Genomic DNA, 18,430 nt, shown 5'->3' with positions numbered 1-18,430 from the left:
CTGGGGTGTGTGTGTGGCTGCTGGCCCAACAAGATGCTAGCAGGCACCAGAAAAGGAGCATCTGCTACTGACTAGTCCCCAGCTACTATCCCTCTACAGTACTGCTGAGGTCTTCCCAGTGAGCCAGAGGGAGCTGGGCCCTAGCTTTTAGACAGGAAAGAGGATCTCAGGCTTGGGGCTGGAGGCTCAAGGTTGGGAAAGCAGGAAAGGGGTAAGGAAAGAGTGCTACAACTTAAATCTCCCTTCCTTAAGAATAGAAGGGTTCCTGCATCCTGCTAGGAGTGGAAACTAAAGGAAAAGGAGAGGTCATCCGGCATCAGACCTGTGAACTGAAAAATCCTGGGGAAAGAGGGGGCAAGAGCCTGAATGTGGGTGAGATAACGGGAGAAAGGAGGAAGGGCAGGGGCTCAGAGGCTGGAACTCTGAAGGAGGTGTTTGGAAGGGGCTGCCGGAGGTTCCAAGCAATAAAATCAAGAGGGGGGAATCCCACCTCCAGCAAATCCCGAGGGATGTGAGGGGCTCTGGGGGTGAAGATCCAGGGTCCAGAACGAGGGATGCTGAGCAGCTAAGTCAAGGGGGCGTTGGGGCAGGTGAGGGAGCAGGGGAGCTGGGGCCCAATCCCAGGCAGGCATCAGGCATCTACAACGCAGGGGGCTAGGTCCCCGGGCTTGGACCCAACAGAGGACCCTGCTGGGGCTGGGGGCAAGGAGTAGGATTTCCAGATCTCCGCGCTAGGCCGGGGCCTGGCGAGGCGGAGCCGGCGCTGGGCGGGGCCGGGCTGGGGGCTGGGCCGGGGTCCCGGGGGCCGGGGCGGGGCCGGGCTGGCGCTGCGCAGCCGCGGGGCGGCCGCCGCGCATGCGGGGCTCACAAGGCTGCAGCCGGCTCCGCGGCCACTCCCGGGAGCATGAAGGACCGAACCCAGGAGCTCCGCACGGTGAGTCCGGTCCCCGAGCGTCGCGGCTCGTCGCCCGCCCAGCGCACAGGCCGCAACCCGTCTGGAGTGGCTCCGGCGGTCCCCCGGGCGGCGGCCCCTGCGTCCCCGGCCGGGGCGGGAGGGACTGGGGCGGAGCCGGGGACCCCGACCCCACAACAAGTCCATCCCCCCGGACCTACTCGGGGTCAGGGACTGTCGTGAACTCGGCCCCTTTGGCCCGCGGGCTGGCGGCTGGAGTCCGGGGTACTGAATAAAGTTTTGGGCGTCCCCTTGTTTTAGGGGGTCAGAGGGGTATTAATCGGATATCGGTGGCAGGACAGAAGCCCGACCTCTCTCCCGGTCCGCGGAGCAGGTCCGGTCTCTGTCCCCACACCGTGCCAGATCACTGACCTTCCTTTCCCCGCTCTGGTATAGACAGACGGCGGGACCGCGGTGGGAAGGAGCCGGGGCGATCCCCTGCCCAGAGCCCCGCCGCGGGATGCGCTGCGGAAACCCGGCGGTCGGGTGGGGCCCGGCTTCTCTGGCGGGCGCTGGCTCGCGGGGCGCCCCGCCGCCCCCATCACCTCCCATCACCTGTAGCTCCCATCACCTGTAGCTCCCCACCCGGTCGCGATCAGGATCTGCTGCCCGCCCGGGTGCGGAACGCGTCAGACCCGCCCCCGGTCCACCTTCCTGGCTTCGGGGCAGCCAGGGCTGGCGTTTCCAGACCTTTCCGGGGTTTTCTGGTCAGATTCCGACCTGAACTTATTTTTCCACCTGTGTCTCGGAGGCCCCCGGGGTGTGGCTCCTGGGGCGAAGTTTGCGGGGAGTAGGAGGATGCTCAAAGGTTCTGAGTCAGAGCCCACCCCTTCCCAGTCCTGACAGAGACCCCTGCCTCCTGTTCCTCATCCACAGCCCCGCCCCCTTCCCTGTCCTCTGTCCTTTGGCCCGACGTTCACACCTCTCCCTTTAGGGATGGCAAGCCTGGGGTTTGTGGGGGGCAGTGAAGGAGATGAAGCTTGCCTGTGGGGAGGGAGGGCCATCAGGGCTCTAGATCTGGCTGACTCTTCTGATCCCCTGGCTGACCACCCTGCTGGCAGGCCCTGCCTGCTGATCTCTGGGGGAGCCCTAGCTCAATGGCTCCCCAGAACCCTACCCCTGCTGTCCAGCTTGGAGCCAGAGACCTACATCCCCTCATATGGAAAGTTTCAAGTATCCTTTGGGCTTTTGATCCCATGGCTTGTCCTCACTGCTCAGAGCCTCCCTATGTTTGTGCCTGGGTCACCCCCATTATACCAGTCTTATAGTCCCGCCCTGCCCCCGCAGCCTGGGTCTGAGACCTGTCCTCGCCTGCCTCCATTTCCCCCTCGCTCTGGCTGCCAGCGCCTACCCTGCTGTCAGATCCGTGTTTTTCCTGGCTAAATGCCCAGCCCCTAGGGAAAACCTCAGGAGGTTTCAAAGGAAGAAGACGGTCCCTCATGTCGTATGTGGTGTCTAAACACTTCCCTGCCAGCCCTTGCGGTTGCCCTCAAGTTTCCTGTGCTCTGTTGAGTCAGAAAGAGTGTTATCTGTGCAATGAATGGCTGCGGGTGCATTTGCTGATGTTTGGGCGCCTGGTGGGGCGGACAAGAATATATGTGGGAACCAATGCTCAGAGGGAACCGTCGTCTACATCTGACAGGACCTCTGGTTCATCAGCCTTCATCCCCTTTGCTGAAGGAGGAAACTAAGGCACAGGAGAGCAAGTGGCTTGCCTGGTAGATCAAGAGGGATGGTAGAAAGGAGCTTTCCCTAATCCCTGAAGACAGGCAGACTTAGGCCTGGCTGGGACTGGGGGACCCCTGGGAAAGCTTGGGTTGTAGGGAGCTTGAACCCAGTTCTGTTGCTCTGCTACCATGTTTCCCCGAAAATAAGACCGGGTCTTACATCAATTTTTGCTCCAAAAGATGCATTAGGGCTTATGTTCAGGGGATGTCATCCTGAAAAATCATGCTATGGCTTATTTGCCGGTTAGGTCTTGTTTTCGGGGAAACACGGTATGTGTCTCTGTGACATTCCCCCCACCCCACTAGCCAGGATGGGCCCTTAGATGGTGAGGCCTGGTTTCTGTGTGAATTGATGGAGGCTTCCTCTGTAGGCCCCACCCCTCAGGCATTCGGAGCCCATGAAGGCTGCTGTCCTCATTGCTGAGTAGCCCTGTCCATTAGGTCTTTCCAGCAGCCTGGGGGGTCGGGGCTGACAAGAACCCACACTGGATGGGGTAGAACAGTTAATCTCCCCTGGCCCTGCCAGTCCCACAAGTCTCCCTCTGGGCCTCGAGTTCCCATCTATGAAGTGGACACAGGAAAACCCAGAACCCAAATTCTCAGGGCAAGAGGCGGTGGGGCGGGGGTGGGTCACGGGTCTCCTGACTCGTGGGGGAGACTTGACCCCCAGGGGTCAGAATTTTCAGATCAGAACCCTAGGAACCAAGAGAGCAGTACTGGCTGGGCTAGACGGAGGTGGTGCTTGACACAGCTCCTTGCATCCATCCCTTCCTCGTCCTCCTTCCCCACCCAACACCACCACAGTTGGAAGGAAGGCAGGCAAAGGGAGCTTATTTATAAAAGTCACACTTGGGGAAGGAGCTGGCATGTTTCCTCAGCACTCTGCAGGCCAGGCCCAGGCCTCCAGCCCCCGTTTCTCACAGGGCTGATCCTCCTGTCCAGATGGAGAATGAAGGGCTCACCGGGGCCAGTGTGGGGGTCTTGACCTTGTAGGCAGCCCTTAGAGAGCAGAAGAGCAACTGGAAGCCTAAAAGGGACAAACACTAGCGCAGGTCACACAACCAGGAGACTTTGGGGGCGAGGTGACCCAGGCAGCCCTGCCTAGCATGCGGCTGCCTGCTTCTTCCAAGTCAGAGGCCTGCCTGCCCCAGAAAGTGTTTATCTACATACTAGGCCTTGTGGGACACATGGAACCTGCTGCAGGAGCCAGAGGACAGAGAGAGGAGGGACAGTCAGCATGGCCAGACCCTAGAAAAAGCCTTCCTGGAAGAAGAGGACTTAGGATGGCCCAAGAGAAGGAGTTTGATTTGAAGGGGAGGAGAGAGGTGATTCAAAAGGAGGGAGCAACGTGAGGAAAGGCAGAGAGGTGGGAATGCCCAATCAGGAGAGAATGACGGGTGGGCCTGACACCTAGTCCAGAGCAGGGCCCAGCCTGCTGAGCAGCCAGGACAGGCCTGGGTGGGAAGCCCAGTGCCTCCTATTGCCCACCAGTTACTTTTTTCTCTTTCCTGGGAAGAGACTGGGGGTCCCGGGGTTAACACCAGGCAGGTTTGTGCCGTAACCTCTATGCTCATTTCATCTGTACAACGGAGCCAGCAGGATCCGCCTTGCAGAGTGGAAGGTGTAAGAACAGGCCCAGGGTGCTGTCTCCCTGCCTCCCTCCTTCCAATTACCTCTTCCCAGAAGAAACAGTGGATTTGGGCACATTTTCATCTTGGGTGCAGCTGGAATGGCTTTCAGGGGCTATGTAGTTCATTCTCTTATCTTACAAATTGGAAAAGTGAGGTCCAGGAAGTACCAGGGGTTTATCCAAGGTCACACAATGTCTGAGGGCAGAGCCCAGCCCTTTCCCACCGCCTGAAGCTGCCGCCCTGAGCTGTGCTGGGGCTCTGCTAAGGCACAGACCCTGCTGGGAGCAGGGATCTGTCTGGTAGAGGAGGGAGTACACAGGATGGGGAGAGGGTGACGGGATCAGACTGGAGAGCCCTCTTTCCTGGAGACCCAGCTCAGCCTCTCACACACCCCTGACTCAGCTCTGGGGCTCTTTGCTCTAGTGATATTGACTTTGATTAGTCATTAAAAAGGAGAAGGGGAAAAAATAGCTCTCAAGGCAGACAACAGCAACTCCTGCTCAGCAGGAATGAATCAACCCGCTGGCTGGCCTGCTGCCATTCCTGGGGACCGGCTGGAGGCTGCCTGGCCTCCAAGCCTCTTGGAGGAAGCAAACTCGTGTTTCCAGGAAGGTATCCTTGGAATCCTAGAGCTTTTGCCAAGAGAGACCACCAGGGCTGCCTGGCCTCCACTAGGGGAAGCTTAGGGTTCCTGCCAGTGATTCTAGCTGGTTCTAGCAGGATCTTCTCTTGCTGTGGTGCGGGCAATACCCCTCCCACCCTGCCTGGCTTTCACTCCTGGTTGCTTAGGCTGGTGGCGGTGAAGCCTGAGCGAGATAGCCAGCAGGTCCGAGGGGAGTGAGACCAGACCAGTGGTTCTCAGTCCTAGGAGACCATGAACCTAGCTTCACCAGCCCCACCTCCGTAAATTCTGACTCGATCATTCTGGGGTAGGACCCTGGAAGGTGTTTTTTCCCAAACCTTCCCGAGGAGCGCTGGTGTTGGACCAGGGTTGAGGACCACTGAAGGATGAAGAGAAAACACCAGGACAAATCGGATGTTGGTTGCATGTGAGAGGAGGAGGAAGAAGATGGATGCCCCCCGGTTTCTGATTTGAGGGGCCCTCGGGAATGGGGGGTTCTGAGCAGGGGGTTTCAGAGGAGGGGGTTCAGGAGAAAGAGGTAGAGCCTAGTTTGGGCCAGGTAGCTGGCAGGGAGCCCTCACGATGTCTGGGTGGGTTGATCCAAAAGGTATTTGGACCTTGGAGCTTGTAATTGCCCCCATGACTCCAGCTGCCTCCTCCATGGAGAAGCCTCCCATGTCCCCACCTCCAACCCAGCCCTCTTTCCAGAGCTGTGACGGCCACTCAGAGAGGGTTGGTAGATTCCCAAGGGAGCTGGGGCCCTAATCATTCAACGGATATCTGGGTACCCACTTGGTGCATGTGTATGAGGTCCACCCTGGCCAGCCCAGGACATTAGGAAGACACGAGTTCCAAGTTCCTTTTTGGTCAGGAGCATGTCTGAGTTGGGGGTAGGGGCGGTAGGGGGGCTGGCATCCTACTTCCCTGACATTCATTCAGTGTCCAGTGAGAAATGATTAGGGGTCTGTGTTAATCTGGAGGACATCTCTAGAAAGGTGCCACAGGGCTCTGGCCTAGGTGTGGAAGAGGCTGCAGGAGGTAACAGAGTCATGAGCCCTCAGATTCTCACAAATTAGAACAAGGATCAGAATAAATAAAGAAATGGAACAGAAAGAAGTTCCTTCACTTGAGCCCAGAATCCAACCAAGAAGACTGGTGGGGAGGGGCTTGGGGTTTTCCTTGGCAGCAAGTGCTATAGGATCACTTTTGTGATCTCTGGCTGCATTAACAGAGGTAAAATATGTAGAAAGAAGGAGGGGATGGGTCAGCTCTTTGGCACTGCTCAGACCACAGTCAGCAGCAGATTCAGTTTGTATTCTGTACTACAGGCAAAGACAGGCCAAGCTGAACAAGTCTGGAGCAGGAGCTACAATTTAGGGCCCCTGGGAAGGATCTGAAGGGGAGGGAATGGTCAACTTGAGAAGAAAAACCCAGGGAAGATGTGGATGCACAGCCAGCCCAGGGAGACGGCACCAACAGGTTCTTTGTGGCTTGGACCAAACCACAGGAAAGGGAGGATTTTCTAACCAAGATGGGCAGAGCTGCCTGGGAAAGCTAGTGAGCTCGCCATCACAGGAGGCATGCAAACTGAAACTGGAAGCTGTGGCCAAGGTGATTTTTCAGGTCCCTCAGGGCCTAAGAGTCTGGTTGTGGCTCCAGTGGGGATGTGAATAGGATGTGGGGAACCAGAGGAGTGAGAGGAAGCCTCCTTCTAGAAGCCTTGCCCCAGGGTAGCTGGGAAAGCTTCTGGAAGGAGGTGGCATCTGAGGATGAGGGTAATGTTAGCATCCCAGGCAGCAGGAACTGCATGGAGAAAGCAAGGAGGACAGTGGGTGGATTGTAGGGGCAGGGAGCCCGTTACAGGTGAGGTGTGCTGGGGTCAGATTTCAGGCTGGGGCAGTGAGATAAAGAGGCGGGTGGGGGTGAAAAGTCCTAAGGAGGAAGAAGTAGTAGGATTTGGTAAGGAAGGGTCCGCTTGGAGCATCTCCTCAAAATTTTGCTTGGAGCCATGGATTTGCTTTGACCAAAGCAGTGAGGTCAGGACCTAAACCTCCCAATTGGCTTTGAGGCCAATCTGAATGCCCTCACTTGGGTCCCGTCAGACCCTGTCCCCAAGCATTCCTTTCCCCAGCTCTGCCCTCGTAGAAGGAGAGCCTGGAGGAGGGTGTGGGCGTCTCTCCTGCCAACCTCCTTTGAGGAGCTACCTGAGTCCAGCCTTCAGCCCTCTGCGGAGGCTCTGGAGGTAGCAGGTCAGAGCTGGCTGGATGACTGAAGAAGATATGTCCTCATTTCACAGGTGGGCAAGTTGAGGTCCAGAGAGGGGCACCAACCCACATCCCAGGGGTCTCTGGCAGTGACTCTCATCTCTGCTGGCTCAGGTGCCCTTGTCTGTGGTCCTAGCTGGTCATTACTCTTTCTGGGAAGGGAGCTGGAAAATTCTCCTTCTGCCCCTTCCTGTCTTCTGGGCACCAGAAGAACAGGTCAGGCAGGACGCTGAAGGACAGGAGCTCCTGGGGCCACTTGCCAACCTGAAAGGGAACTGGGCTCCTCCAGACTGCACTCTGCCTCAGTTTCCCTAGGGAAATTCCTGGGCCAGGCATGGTCTAAAAGTGTGGGAATGGCTCCTAGATTCCCTGTGTCTATAGGTGGGATTGGTGTGTGGGGGCAGGGGACCACCTGGTAACAGCAGCAAGCACTTGTAGGAGCCAGGATTATTTTAACTTCTGGGGAAAGAGGTATGATCTCTTGATCAGAGGGGCCGCTCAGAGCCGTCTCCATAAAACTCCTACCCAAACGCCACTTTTGTGGGGTAGTGGGACCCTGAAAGTCCCACCGGCACAGCCCTTTCCAGAGCATGCTATGCTTCCCCACCCTTCCTCAGCCCTCCCTCCCTGCATCCAGGTTCATTGTCCCGATTTTGTAGAGGAGCAAACAGACTCACAGGGTGAGTCCCTCAGCCAGTCCGTGTCTGTGCTGGGCCCAGAACCCAGCAGGTGGGGCCCAGCCTGATGGGTCCCTCCGCTTCTCCATCCCCTCAACCTCCGCCTGCCTCCATCCTGTGTCCTTGACGTGAGACAGCGTCGGTGTGAGGGCCGTGCCCAGCAAGCCAGTGCTTCCTCCCTGTGGGGTCTTGAAAAATGAGAAGGTGTGGGGCAGCTGGATGGCTCAGTTGGTTAGACCGCAAGCTCTCAACAACAAGGTTGCCGGTTCAATTCCCGCCATCCCGGGGATGGTGGGCTGCGCCCCCTGCAACTAAAGATTGAAAATGGCGACTGGACTCAGCGCTGAGCTGCGCCCTCCACAACTAGACTGAAGGACAACAACTTGACTTGGAGCTGATGGGCCCTGGAGAAACACACTGTTTCCCAACATTCCCCAATTAAAAAAAAAAAAAATGAGAAGGCATGACCAAGCCCAAGAACCTCAGTGTGAGGGGTGATAGATGGTCTGAGGGGTGAGGGCAGGTCCTGCCCTGGGTATCCTGGCCGTGGAGAGGGACCTTGGCCTTACCAGCAGAGTGGGCTGACCCTGGCGGAGTCAAGTTATGGGGTGGACAGTAATGAGCATAGCCAGCATGCTGGGGAAGCAGAGGTGTAATTACCCCACCCTGTGATGGGGGCGTGATGTGGGTAGTGGCTTTTGTATGGCTGCTCCTGGGGCAGCAGGGTGGGGCTGAGGCTGTGGCTGAGGCTTAAGGCGGGCCCTGAGCCAAGTGGCAACATGATTGGCCTCTTGTGCCTGCTGGGCCCAGCTCTGGGCCAGGAAAGAAAAAGGGTCAAGATCCAATGTCAAGACTGAGCCGGAGAGAGAAGCTCCTGAGAGGGCTGAGTGGACAAAGCTGGCAGCTGGCAGAGCCCTGCACAGGCAGTCTCTCAGGCCTGTCGGGGGCATTGTGTCTGACCCGTCCAACCTTTTAGGAGGGAGGTGTTGATGCCCAGGCCTGGCACAGCCCAGGCATTCCCCTCCGGGGCCCTCCCAGGAAACAGAGCTTGGGAAGTCCAGCCAGGAGAGTAGACAACCTGGCTTCCAAGCAGCCTGTCTCAGGCAAGATCTGAGAGTTGGAGCCATTGGCCGGGGACCAGCCCTCAGGTTTTCTTGCCCAGTCAGTGGCAGGGCTTTCCGAGTGGCACCCTAGGGTGAAGGAGGTGCTGGGGCAGAGGCAGGCAGCTGGGCAGGGGGCAGAGTCCCTGGGCTGGAGAGAGTGACTGAGCCCCGTCACCCACTTGGCAGGCAGGGCCTCTTTCCTCTGCTGGGTCCCCAGGGATCTCCCAGGTGTCAGTGTGGCTGGGAGCTGGGGCACAGCCAGGCCTTGTCCCTGCCAGCAGGACAGAGGAGGGTGGTCGGGGCCCTGGATTTGCAGCCTGCAAGCCTGCTGTGTATGAGTACCAGGCAGTGTGGGGTCCCAGGTCCAGCCGCACCTCGTGGCCCTACCACAGGCCCGCTCATGTGTGCAAACCTCCGTGCAGGCCAAGGACAGCGATGACGATGACGACGTCACTGTCAGCGTGGACCGAGACCGCTTCATGGATGAGTTCTTCGAACAGGTGGGCCCAGCACACAGCGCCTCTCCCCATGCACGGGCAGGCCCTGGGTGAGCACGGCTCCCTTCTCAGCCAGGCCCAAGGCTCTTACACACCCGTGCCTGGCTCGGCAGCTCGCGGGCACCTCCATTTTGACGTTAAGGAGACTGAACCCCAGGGAGAGCAAAGTTTGGGACTGGACCGGCCCACTCCTTCCCACCCCGGTGTGGAAGAAACTTGGAGCAGCCACCCCCACCACTGCCAGTCGAAGGCTGGCCCCGCCTGGCCCTGAGCCTGACCTCTGGCCCCACTCTGGGCAAGCCATAGGCCCAGGAAGCCCTGTCCCTAGATTTCCTCCTGACCACCCTGTCTTGGTCCACAGGTGGAGGAAATCCGCGGCTTCATTGACAAGATCTCAGAGAACGTGGAGGAGGTGAAGCGGAAGCACAGTGCCATCCTGGCCTCCCCCAACCCTGATGAGAGTGAGTGTGTAGGAGTGAGGGGTGGATTCCAGGCCCCAGAGGCCTCCAGGAAGGGCCTGCTGCCGGGAGTGGCACTGGGCCTGGCCAGGTTGGGGAGGGCTCCCTGGGAACCTCAGGAAACCAGCTCTCCCAGGCCTCGGCTTGGGGGTGGTCAGCGCCCAGTATCACTCACTGGGTCTGGGTCTCAGGCAAGTGTCGTGGGAGGGGTGGCTCTCCTCAGGCCTGGTTGGGGTCAGGTAGCCAGCCTGCCCTCCCCTGGTAAGCTGGCTTTTTTCCTAAGGCTACTGGGCTGGCTGTAGCACTGGGGTTCTGGGAGGGAGACAGGGAAGGAGGGAGCTGCCTCTGATAAATAGGAGGCCTCTCCTCCCAGCCCCTCCCTTTCCCTCGCCTCCCTGGGGAGCAGATGGCAGCTCTGAGGCATCAGCGCTGTGGGAGGGCAAGCCGGCCAAGCAGGCAGAGCTTCCGGAAAGAGCTGGCACCCCTGACACCTGGCCACTGGTACTCCGGAGCCAGACATTCTCAGGGCTCCAGGAAGTCACCTGTCCCTCTGCACAAGGAGCCTGTGTGTGTATGTGCGTTCCACTCTGTCCCCAGACAGGTCCCCCTGCCCTGGCTGTCACAATTCCTATTGGGGTGTTGATTACTACACTGTTATGTACCAGGCTGACAACACGCAGCAGGCTGGAGACCCCCTCCCCTGGACGGGGCTCACCCTCAGCCCCAGAGAGGCAGTGACGGGGGCCAGGGCTCACAGCCTGCCACCCAAGGCACCTAGAACTTGCTTTCAGCCTCATCTCCAGCCCTGCCTCCCTCTCTGTGGCCCCTCACCCCCAGCCCACAAGCATCGTCAAGCACCCAGAAAAAAATTTCTCCACAGCCCCAAAGTGTGCTTGAACCCAAGGCCAATGCCACACCAACCAAGCCCCGTACCAAGCCCTTGGAAGGCAAAATGAGTCAGCTGGAAGGCGGGATGACTGTCTCAGGAGGGGTGGGAAGGGGAAGGAGACCACCCAAAGCAGGGCGTATACCCAGTGCAGTCATGCTTCACCCCTCTCCCCAGAGGCACCTGTCACAAGCCTCTGGGACGGCTGTGACATGATATCTGTGTGCCCATGTGTATCTGGGTCAGCGTGTGTCCCCGGTGGGTCACTCCTGGTGAGAAGGGGGCTGATTGTGGGGCAGGAACTACAAAGAGCTAGGGATTTGGCCTGTCGCCTGCTGGAAAGGGAGGGGCGTGGGGCAGTGGAGCTGCCCAGGTCCCCACCGCAACTCCCCTGTGCCACCTTCAGCACCTCTCCTCACACAGTCAGTAGTGAGCAGCTCGGACTTGCCACCCATGAGCTGAGCTGTCAGGCGTCACTGGTGTGGGCTGAGTAAGGTTAAAGGTTGTAGGGCAGAGGTGAGCAGAGTTACAGAGGAGCCACGAGGAAAGATGGCAGGGAGAGGCTTTCCTGGGAGGCTGCTCTGCCTCCTCTGGGGGCTGCCATCCGGGCTGGGCTATTTTGGGTCTGAACTAAAAAGGCTGAGACGTCAGAGCAGCTGGTAACCAAGTTTCCCTCTGTTCATATGAATGAGACGCCCTCCTCCACTCCCCAAAGCCCCCCACTCCACCTCACTCACATTCCACTTGGGAGTGGCCCCACCTGATCGTCCACTGTAATGCCCCTCCCCAGGCCCTGTAGAAGCCCCAGCCCTGGAGGCAAGTAGAAGGTGGGTGAGAAGGGTCTAGCCAGGAGCTCAGCTGTGGTTTCTCCTGGAAGTGCAGTCCTGGGGCTGCCCTAAAGCTGGGGCAATGCCAGGACCCATTGCCCCGAGCACCCCAGAGGGAAGCAGCCATCTTGCCCCACTTTGCCAGGCAGCCTCTCCCAGGGAGTGGGGCAACCTGGGCTCCCCCATAGCCTCCGCCAGCTTTAGGGAGTTGGTTCCTGTTGGAACAAGGGCCAGAAACACCAGCCCTCCCCCAACTTCACCGTCTCATAGGCCCAGCTGCCTGCTACCTCCATGTCCAACTGTGCCCCAGGAGGCCCACCTCTTTGAAGTTCTTCTCCATCTCCCCCCTAGGCTAGGTGCCTCCTACCCCCATCCAGCCACTGGGCACTCAGCAGTTGGCTTCCACTGATCTCAGCACCTGGGGAGGGGGCTTTGTGAGTGGAAAAAAGTCTGCCCCACCCAGGGTGCTTGGTGTGGGGGCTGGCTTCCGCCTCGCTGGCCCCTGGCCCGTCCGCCCACTGGCTGGATGCTTACCACCAGGTAACATTAGGTGAGCCAGCCCCCTGCCTGCGACTCAGGCAGTATCAAGTAAGTGCTCCCCAGTGCCAACTCCAGCATCACCAGCTGCTCCACAATTATTTCTGCCTTAAATTTAGCCCCATCTGTTATCTGCAGGGGGTGGGAGAGCCAGCAAAAGAAGAAGGGAGGCTCCTTGGAAGGCAGCACGAGAGGGTGTGAGGCTGCAGCTGCTATGGCCCTGGCCCAGGATTGGAGAGGCAGGCAGAGCCTTACTCAGGGAAGTGGGGAGCCCCAGGGTCTGCCGAGACACCCCCATCAGCAGAACCCCTAAGCAGGAGGGTGAGCCTGGGTTCCTATCCTTCTGCCTCCACAGAGACAAAGGAGGAGCTGGAGGAACTCATGTCCGACATAAAGAAGACAGCAAACAAAGTGCGCTCCAAGTTGAAGAGTGAGTCTGGGCTCTGGCCTTGACTAGGGTGGGGAAGTCCAGGCCTGCTTCCTCCACGCAGCCCACGGGGTTTCACCAGCTCTCAGGGGATACATTGGATCTTGCTTTCCTTTATGAGGCTACCATCATGTGCCATTCACTCAACAGCTACTGGCCAGGCCTGTTTGTGCCAGGCTCTGGGCAGGGCCTCGGGACAGATGCCTGAGGCTTCATCCAGGGAGTGCTCCACTCTGGGCCTCACGTCACCCACAGAGGGTTAGAGGAGTGGCCAACACTGCCTGGTCCCAAACAGAAGCCCCTATGTGAGCACAGACATGGACCCCCGCAATGCACAGGCCTAGGAGCGGCGTGTCCTGAAGGTGGTGGGAACCTGGCTCTCACCACTCTGGGCTTGAGCCCTTGTTGGGCGTCCAGCCGTTGTGAGCAAGAGAGGACAGCGCAGGCCTGAGCCCCCAGGCCTAGCATATAGTGGACGGTCACACACACAGCTTGGTGTGTGCCTGAGGCCTCCCAAGTGGGGGTACGTATGTGCACACACCTATACATGCATTGTGCCCGGAAAGGCCCTTGTTGGCCCCTCCTCCATCAGTGCCTGGCCCTCTCTCTTCCTCTGTTTTCTGTGTGACCCCACTTACAGGCCACGCGTCTTCCAGGGGGGATCCTGAGCCAGATTCTGGGTGTGTGGGTCAGGTCGGTGGTGAATGGGGGCCAATTATGGCTCAGCAGTTATCTGTTCCCCCAGGCATCGAGCAGAGCATTGAGCAGGAGGAAGGCCTGAACCGTTCATCTGCCGACCTGCGGATCCGGAAGACGCAGGTGTGGCCTGGGACTCTGGTGGGCGGCAGGCGTCTGAGGCTCTGGGGCCTGTGGGCCAGGCTGACACCTGCACCCCTATCTCGGACCCCCAGCACTCCACACTGTCCCGGAAGTTTGTGGAAGTCATGTCTGAGTACAACGCAACACAGTCTGACTACCGGGAGCGCTGCAAGGGCCGCATCCAGAGGCAGCTGGAGATCAGTGAGTGAGGGGGCAGGGCTGGGGCTGAGGGGTGGGCTGCAGCTGAGGGGTGCTGCTGAACTCCCTCGGGAGGGCTTCTCTCAGTGTGACCCCTGCTTGCAGCTGGCAGGACCACGACCAGTGAGGAGCTGGAGGACATGCTGGAGAGTGGGAACCCGGCCATCTTTGCCTCTGGGGTGAGTGTGGACCCTGCACCTCCCACGGGAAGCCCTCCTACCATGACCCTGGTGTGTGAGCTACACGCTTGCTCTGGACAGTATTTAGACACAGCCGCCTTGTGAGGAAGGTTTTAGAGAAGGCCAAGTCCCACAGAGAGGAAGGGACCAGGTGGAGGGCACGCAAATGTCAGTGGCAAAGCTCTGCTCGTTTCTCCCCGTTGGGTCCACTTCCTTGCTCCCTCTGCCCGTTCACCACTGGCGTAGGGCCTCCTCCCACCAGCCTCCACCTTTTGCCCCTCTCGGAGGACATAGTGCCTGTGGCCGTCTCTACATTCAAGTGCAGAAGCTCTGTGCTCTGCCAAGCAGGGGGCTTCCTGAGGGAGCTGGCACACAGGTGGGGAGGTAGTTTGGGGATGTGGGTTCCAGGAGAGGGGAGGGGCAGCTACATGCAGTGCGGGAGGAAGAACAGGAGGAGGGGACAGGAGAAAGGCAGTTCAAGGCCGGGGCCCACGGGGCCCACGGGGCAGTCGTCTTGAGCTCTGTACAGGGCTGGTGATAAGAACCACCACTGAGCAATTACCATGCGCAAGCACAGGTAGGGAGTGTTCATAACCCCGTATGAGAGGCGGGAAATCGAGTCTCAGAGAAGGTAGGTTCACAGCCAGGACGAGCTGAGCGGAAAGTGGAGCGAGGCCTACGGCGAAGGAGGAAGCCTCCAGCCCTGCTTCCACCACTGCCCGTCCAGCTGCCCAGCTGCCTTGGCACTCGGCCCCCTGCTGTCCTGGCCCGCCCTGCAGCAGGCGCCCGAGTTCCAGCCCACTGCTCCAGCCCACTGCTCGTGTCCCCTAGATCATCATGGACTCCAGCATCTCGAAGCAGGCCCTGAGCGAGATCGAGACGCGGCACAGCGAGATCATTAAGCTGGAGAACAGCATCCGTGAGCTGCACGACATGTTCATGGACATGGCCATGCTTGTGGAGAGCCAGGTGCGTGCCCCGCCCCTGCCCCCGCCCCCGCCCCCGCCCGCGCCGCAGCCAGGGCTGCGCTGACCCCAACCCTTTCTGCCCAACACGCTGCCCTGCCTGGGAGGGACCGTCTTCAGGTAAATAACCACCTGCTGTTGAAACCGCCTCCAGGGCCTGACCACCTGACAGACCTTGTCTGCATGGCTCAGCCGCCAGGCCCCAGACCCTGCATGGCTTTGCTTGGCCCTCCCACCTTGTCCTGTCTTATGCACCAGCTATCTGTCACTTGGGCACGGGGAATGGGCAGTTTTCTAAGAGGTGGGGGGATAGCAGTGACCAGGACAGCTGAGGGCCTGCTTCCCGAACTAATGTCTGTTGGATGGAAGAGCAGCCTAAGTAAATGACAACTGGAATGTTCTCCCGTTGTGTCAGCTGCTCGGGCGGCATTGTGATAGAGCCGTGGTTCTCTAACTTGAGAGGGCCCAGGAATCACCTGGAGGGCTTGCTTGCTTGTAAGCTTCCCTGCTCCGGTCGCCCTTCCCAGAAATGAGTAGGTCAGGGTGAGAGCCCCTGAGTTAGCATCTCTGACACGCCCCAGGCTGGTGCTGATACTACTGGTCCGAGGGCCACACTTGATCCCAACGCTGGGACCACTGTGGACGGCGTGCTTAGGGAGGCCTCTGCGGGGTGGTCTGGGAGTCTGGAGCCTTCCCAGGGAAGAGTGAAGAGCTGGCTCAGCAGAAGGACCGGCAACGCCGTGGTCCTGACTTGGGAGCAGAAAAGGAGGGCCATGAGGCTGGAGCACAGCGGCCGGTGGGGACGAGGCAGACGGGGGCCCTGGCACGCACTGGGCATCTGGAGTCTCTTCTAGATTGGAGGGTGTTAGGTATGGTAGTGGCGTGACCTGAGTTAGGAAGCAGGGAGGCCAGAAGGAGACTGCCCTTGCCATCTGGGTGAGAGACTGTAGTGACATGGACACCTGTGGAAGCGGTGGCCTTGGAGAGAGCTAGCTGTCGGTTGCCAGCGTGCCACTGCGAGGAGTCTTGGGCAGGGTCCTGGGCAGTGGCCTCTGCAGGCTGCATGGGACCTCACTGCAGGGCCCAAGAGGGCTATGGGGCTGGGCAGGGCGATCTGAAAGGTTGAAGACCATCGTGCCTGGCGAGGATGGAATGGGGGGCTCACCCTGATCACTTTGTGAGCTGTGGCCAGACCCCCACTCCTGCCCCTGCCTTCACCTACCTAGCACTGTCCTCTGTCCAGCACCAAGTACCAGGGTCAGGGTCCCAGCTGAGCATTCTCTGCATGGTCCCCACGCCCTTGGCTGAGACTGCATGGCTGGTCCCCTCACAGGATAGCTGCTCTGTGGGGAGAGGCGGGAGCGGCCCAGGGTGCCTGGCCTGAAAGGCATAGGTGAGAAGCTGTACCCCATCCTCCTCACACCCCCTTTGCTCTCTCTCACCTCAGGGTACTTTCCCGAAGTCCTGCCTGAGCTCCCTCCTGACCCTGAGGTGGGACCTCTGGAGCTGGGGTGCCCCCGGCCCTGCAGGGGGAGATGATTGACAGGATTGAGTACAATGTGGAACACGCGGTGGACTACGTGGAGAGGGCCGTGTCTGACACCAAGAAGGCCGTCAAGTACCAGAGCAAGGCACGCCGGGTCAGTAGCCCCTGCTCTGCCCAGCCCTGGCCTCCCATCGTGGTCAGACTCCTACCCTCTCTGCCTTTAGGCCACTTGTCAGCTCTGACCACAGCCTCCCTCGTCTCCCAGGCCCTCAGTGCATTATAACCACCCTCCAGACCATTCCTGGCTGTCACCTTCCCTGCTGCCCCTCAGCCCTGCACTCCCCGGCCCTCACCTCTCACCCTCCCCCCTCAGCCCTGCACTCCCCCCTCCCCTCGTTACCCTCCCCCCTCAGCCCTGCACTCCCCCACCCCCCACACCTGCCAGCTGAGGCCTTCCTTCCTTCCTTCCTGCTTCTCTGGTGCAGAAGAAGATCATGATCATCATCTGCTGCGTTGTCCTGGGCATCGTCATCGCCTCCATCTTTGGAGGCATCTTCGGATAGAAACCACCCCACCTGCCACTCCACTCTGGATGGTCCACCCCGAGGAGGCCCCCTGGCTGCTGCCACCCTCTGGCTCGGAGCCCTCTCCTTTCCACCCCACACTGCTCCTACTCTGCCACGGGCCCCCCACACCCACCCTGCCCTGAGCCGTCGTGTGCATGATCTTTGTAAGTGTGCGTCTGTACAGAGGAGGCAGAGGGGAGCCGGGCTGGCTAACAGCCAGTGGGTGGGGAGGGGTCAGCAAGGGAAAGACTCAGGCCCTGGCCGCCTCACCCTTCCCGGGCAGCGCTGCCCAGGGTAGCCACGCTTCCTTTCCCCTGCCTTCTGTGATTTCACTCTTGACCTGGGGTCTGCCCTGTCTGGGCTTCAAGGCTCTGGACCCCAACCTTGCGTCCCATTGCCCCACCCATCTCCCCTGCCCTCTCCAGCTGTCCCAAGCCCAACCCCCTGAGGGGTGGGGACCAGCTGGCCACATGGTGCTGCTTTTCAGGTTAGGGGAGGGACGGTCCTGAGAGACAGCCCAGCTCTAAGCCTCTAACAGCTGGTCACTTACAGGGAGGCTCAGGGCGCTGTGGCCAGGTGGTTTCTGGCAGTGTCAAGACCAGGCTCCCTCCCCTACCTTGGGGCAGAGTCCAAAAGGTCTTTGGCTGCTTCAACCTCCCTTCCCACATCCCTTTGGCCCCAGGAGCAACCCCTTTGGGCTGTGCCTGATCCCGGTAACATTCTGGAAGAGGCTGGCGGGTACCCGGTCTCCAGCCACCCTTGGAGCTAAGGCAGAGGGCCAGCCATCCTGCCCAGCAGGCCTTTGTCCAGTCCTCAAGCCATTGTGTTGCATGTTTGGGACAATGGTCCCTGCTCTCGTGCTCCGGGAAGTCAGATGTCACTTCAGGTCTGCAGCCACATCCTGCCCTTGCCATCCCCCCCATTGATGTGCCACGTGAATGTCAGGTGTCTTGGATGCAGTATTCAGCAGCCAGCCAGGGAGGGGGACCTCCCCCCCCCACCATCTCGGGGATTCTCAAGTTAGAAACGTGCCCCTCTTCCTCGTTGACAGGCAAGGAGTGTGCATGCGAGTGCATGCAGTGGGGGTGGGGCCGCGTGTGAGCCCCACCGTCCCTCAGCTTTGCTCCTGCCGTGACTGACCACTGTCCATGTTGCCTTCTTTAACCGCGACTTCCCTCCCCACCTTACCCCTTCACCAAAGGTCTTGGTACAACCAGCTGCCCATTTTGTGAAATTTTTATGTAGAATAAACATTTGTATCTGTACCATGCCTCTGCTCTAGATTTCTTACTGTTACAATGCCGTGGCCTTAGAACTGGGGGGTGAATGTGTGTGACACTAAGGGGAAGGGGCGTAGAGGCTCAGGTCCCCGACTCCTCGCTGAGCTTCAACTTCCAGACCCTCTGGCCCCTGCATCAAACCTGAATGTCTCCGCTCCTGCTCAAAGCCTGATTGATGTCTATGGGCTCAGATCTTCCCTTTTCTTAGAAGCCACAAGTGACCAATGGGTCCCCTCTCTTAGTCTGCTAGACAGTCCCCTACACGCCCCAGGGTAGGTAGGACCTGCCCTGCTGACCACGAGTGATCAGACAGGAGACAAGCCCCTGAG

At 59.4% G+C, this 18,430-nt stretch overlaps 1 protein-coding gene across 2 annotated transcripts; it reads left to right on the top strand.

Annotated features, from left to right (window-relative positions):
• The first annotated feature begins 821 nt into the window (after positions 1 to 821).
• Positions 822 to 18,082, top strand: STX1A (syntaxin 1A). 2 transcript variants are annotated; one of them, XR_004423495.1, is made up of 10 exons: positions 822 to 934; positions 9,399 to 9,476; positions 9,835 to 9,934; positions 12,537 to 12,611; positions 13,354 to 13,427; positions 13,520 to 13,628; positions 13,731 to 13,804; positions 14,636 to 14,773; positions 16,217 to 16,409; positions 16,741 to 18,082. XR_004423495.1 is itself a non-coding variant. In XM_033110145.1 (10 exons), exons 1-10 carry the CDS (start codon positions 905 to 907, stop codon positions 16,816 to 16,818), a joined length of 867 nt encoding a protein of 288 aa, XP_032966036.1. In that variant the 5' UTR covers positions 822 to 904; the 3' UTR covers positions 16,819 to 18,082. The 2 variants fall into 2 exon arrangements, 1 of the variants encoding a protein (XP_032966036.1); XM_033110145.1 differs by having other exon boundaries at positions 16,299 to 16,409.
• Positions 18,083 to 18,430: the final 348 nt, after the last annotated feature.

Source organism: Rhinolophus ferrumequinum, chromosome 7 (genome assembly GCF_004115265.2).
Source record: "Rhinolophus ferrumequinum isolate MPI-CBG mRhiFer1 chromosome 7, mRhiFer1_v1.p, whole genome shotgun sequence".
Classification (NCBI taxonomy): Eukaryota; Metazoa; Chordata; class Mammalia; order Chiroptera; family Rhinolophidae; genus Rhinolophus; species Rhinolophus ferrumequinum.
This window is presented reverse-complemented; position numbering and strand designations above follow the sequence as displayed.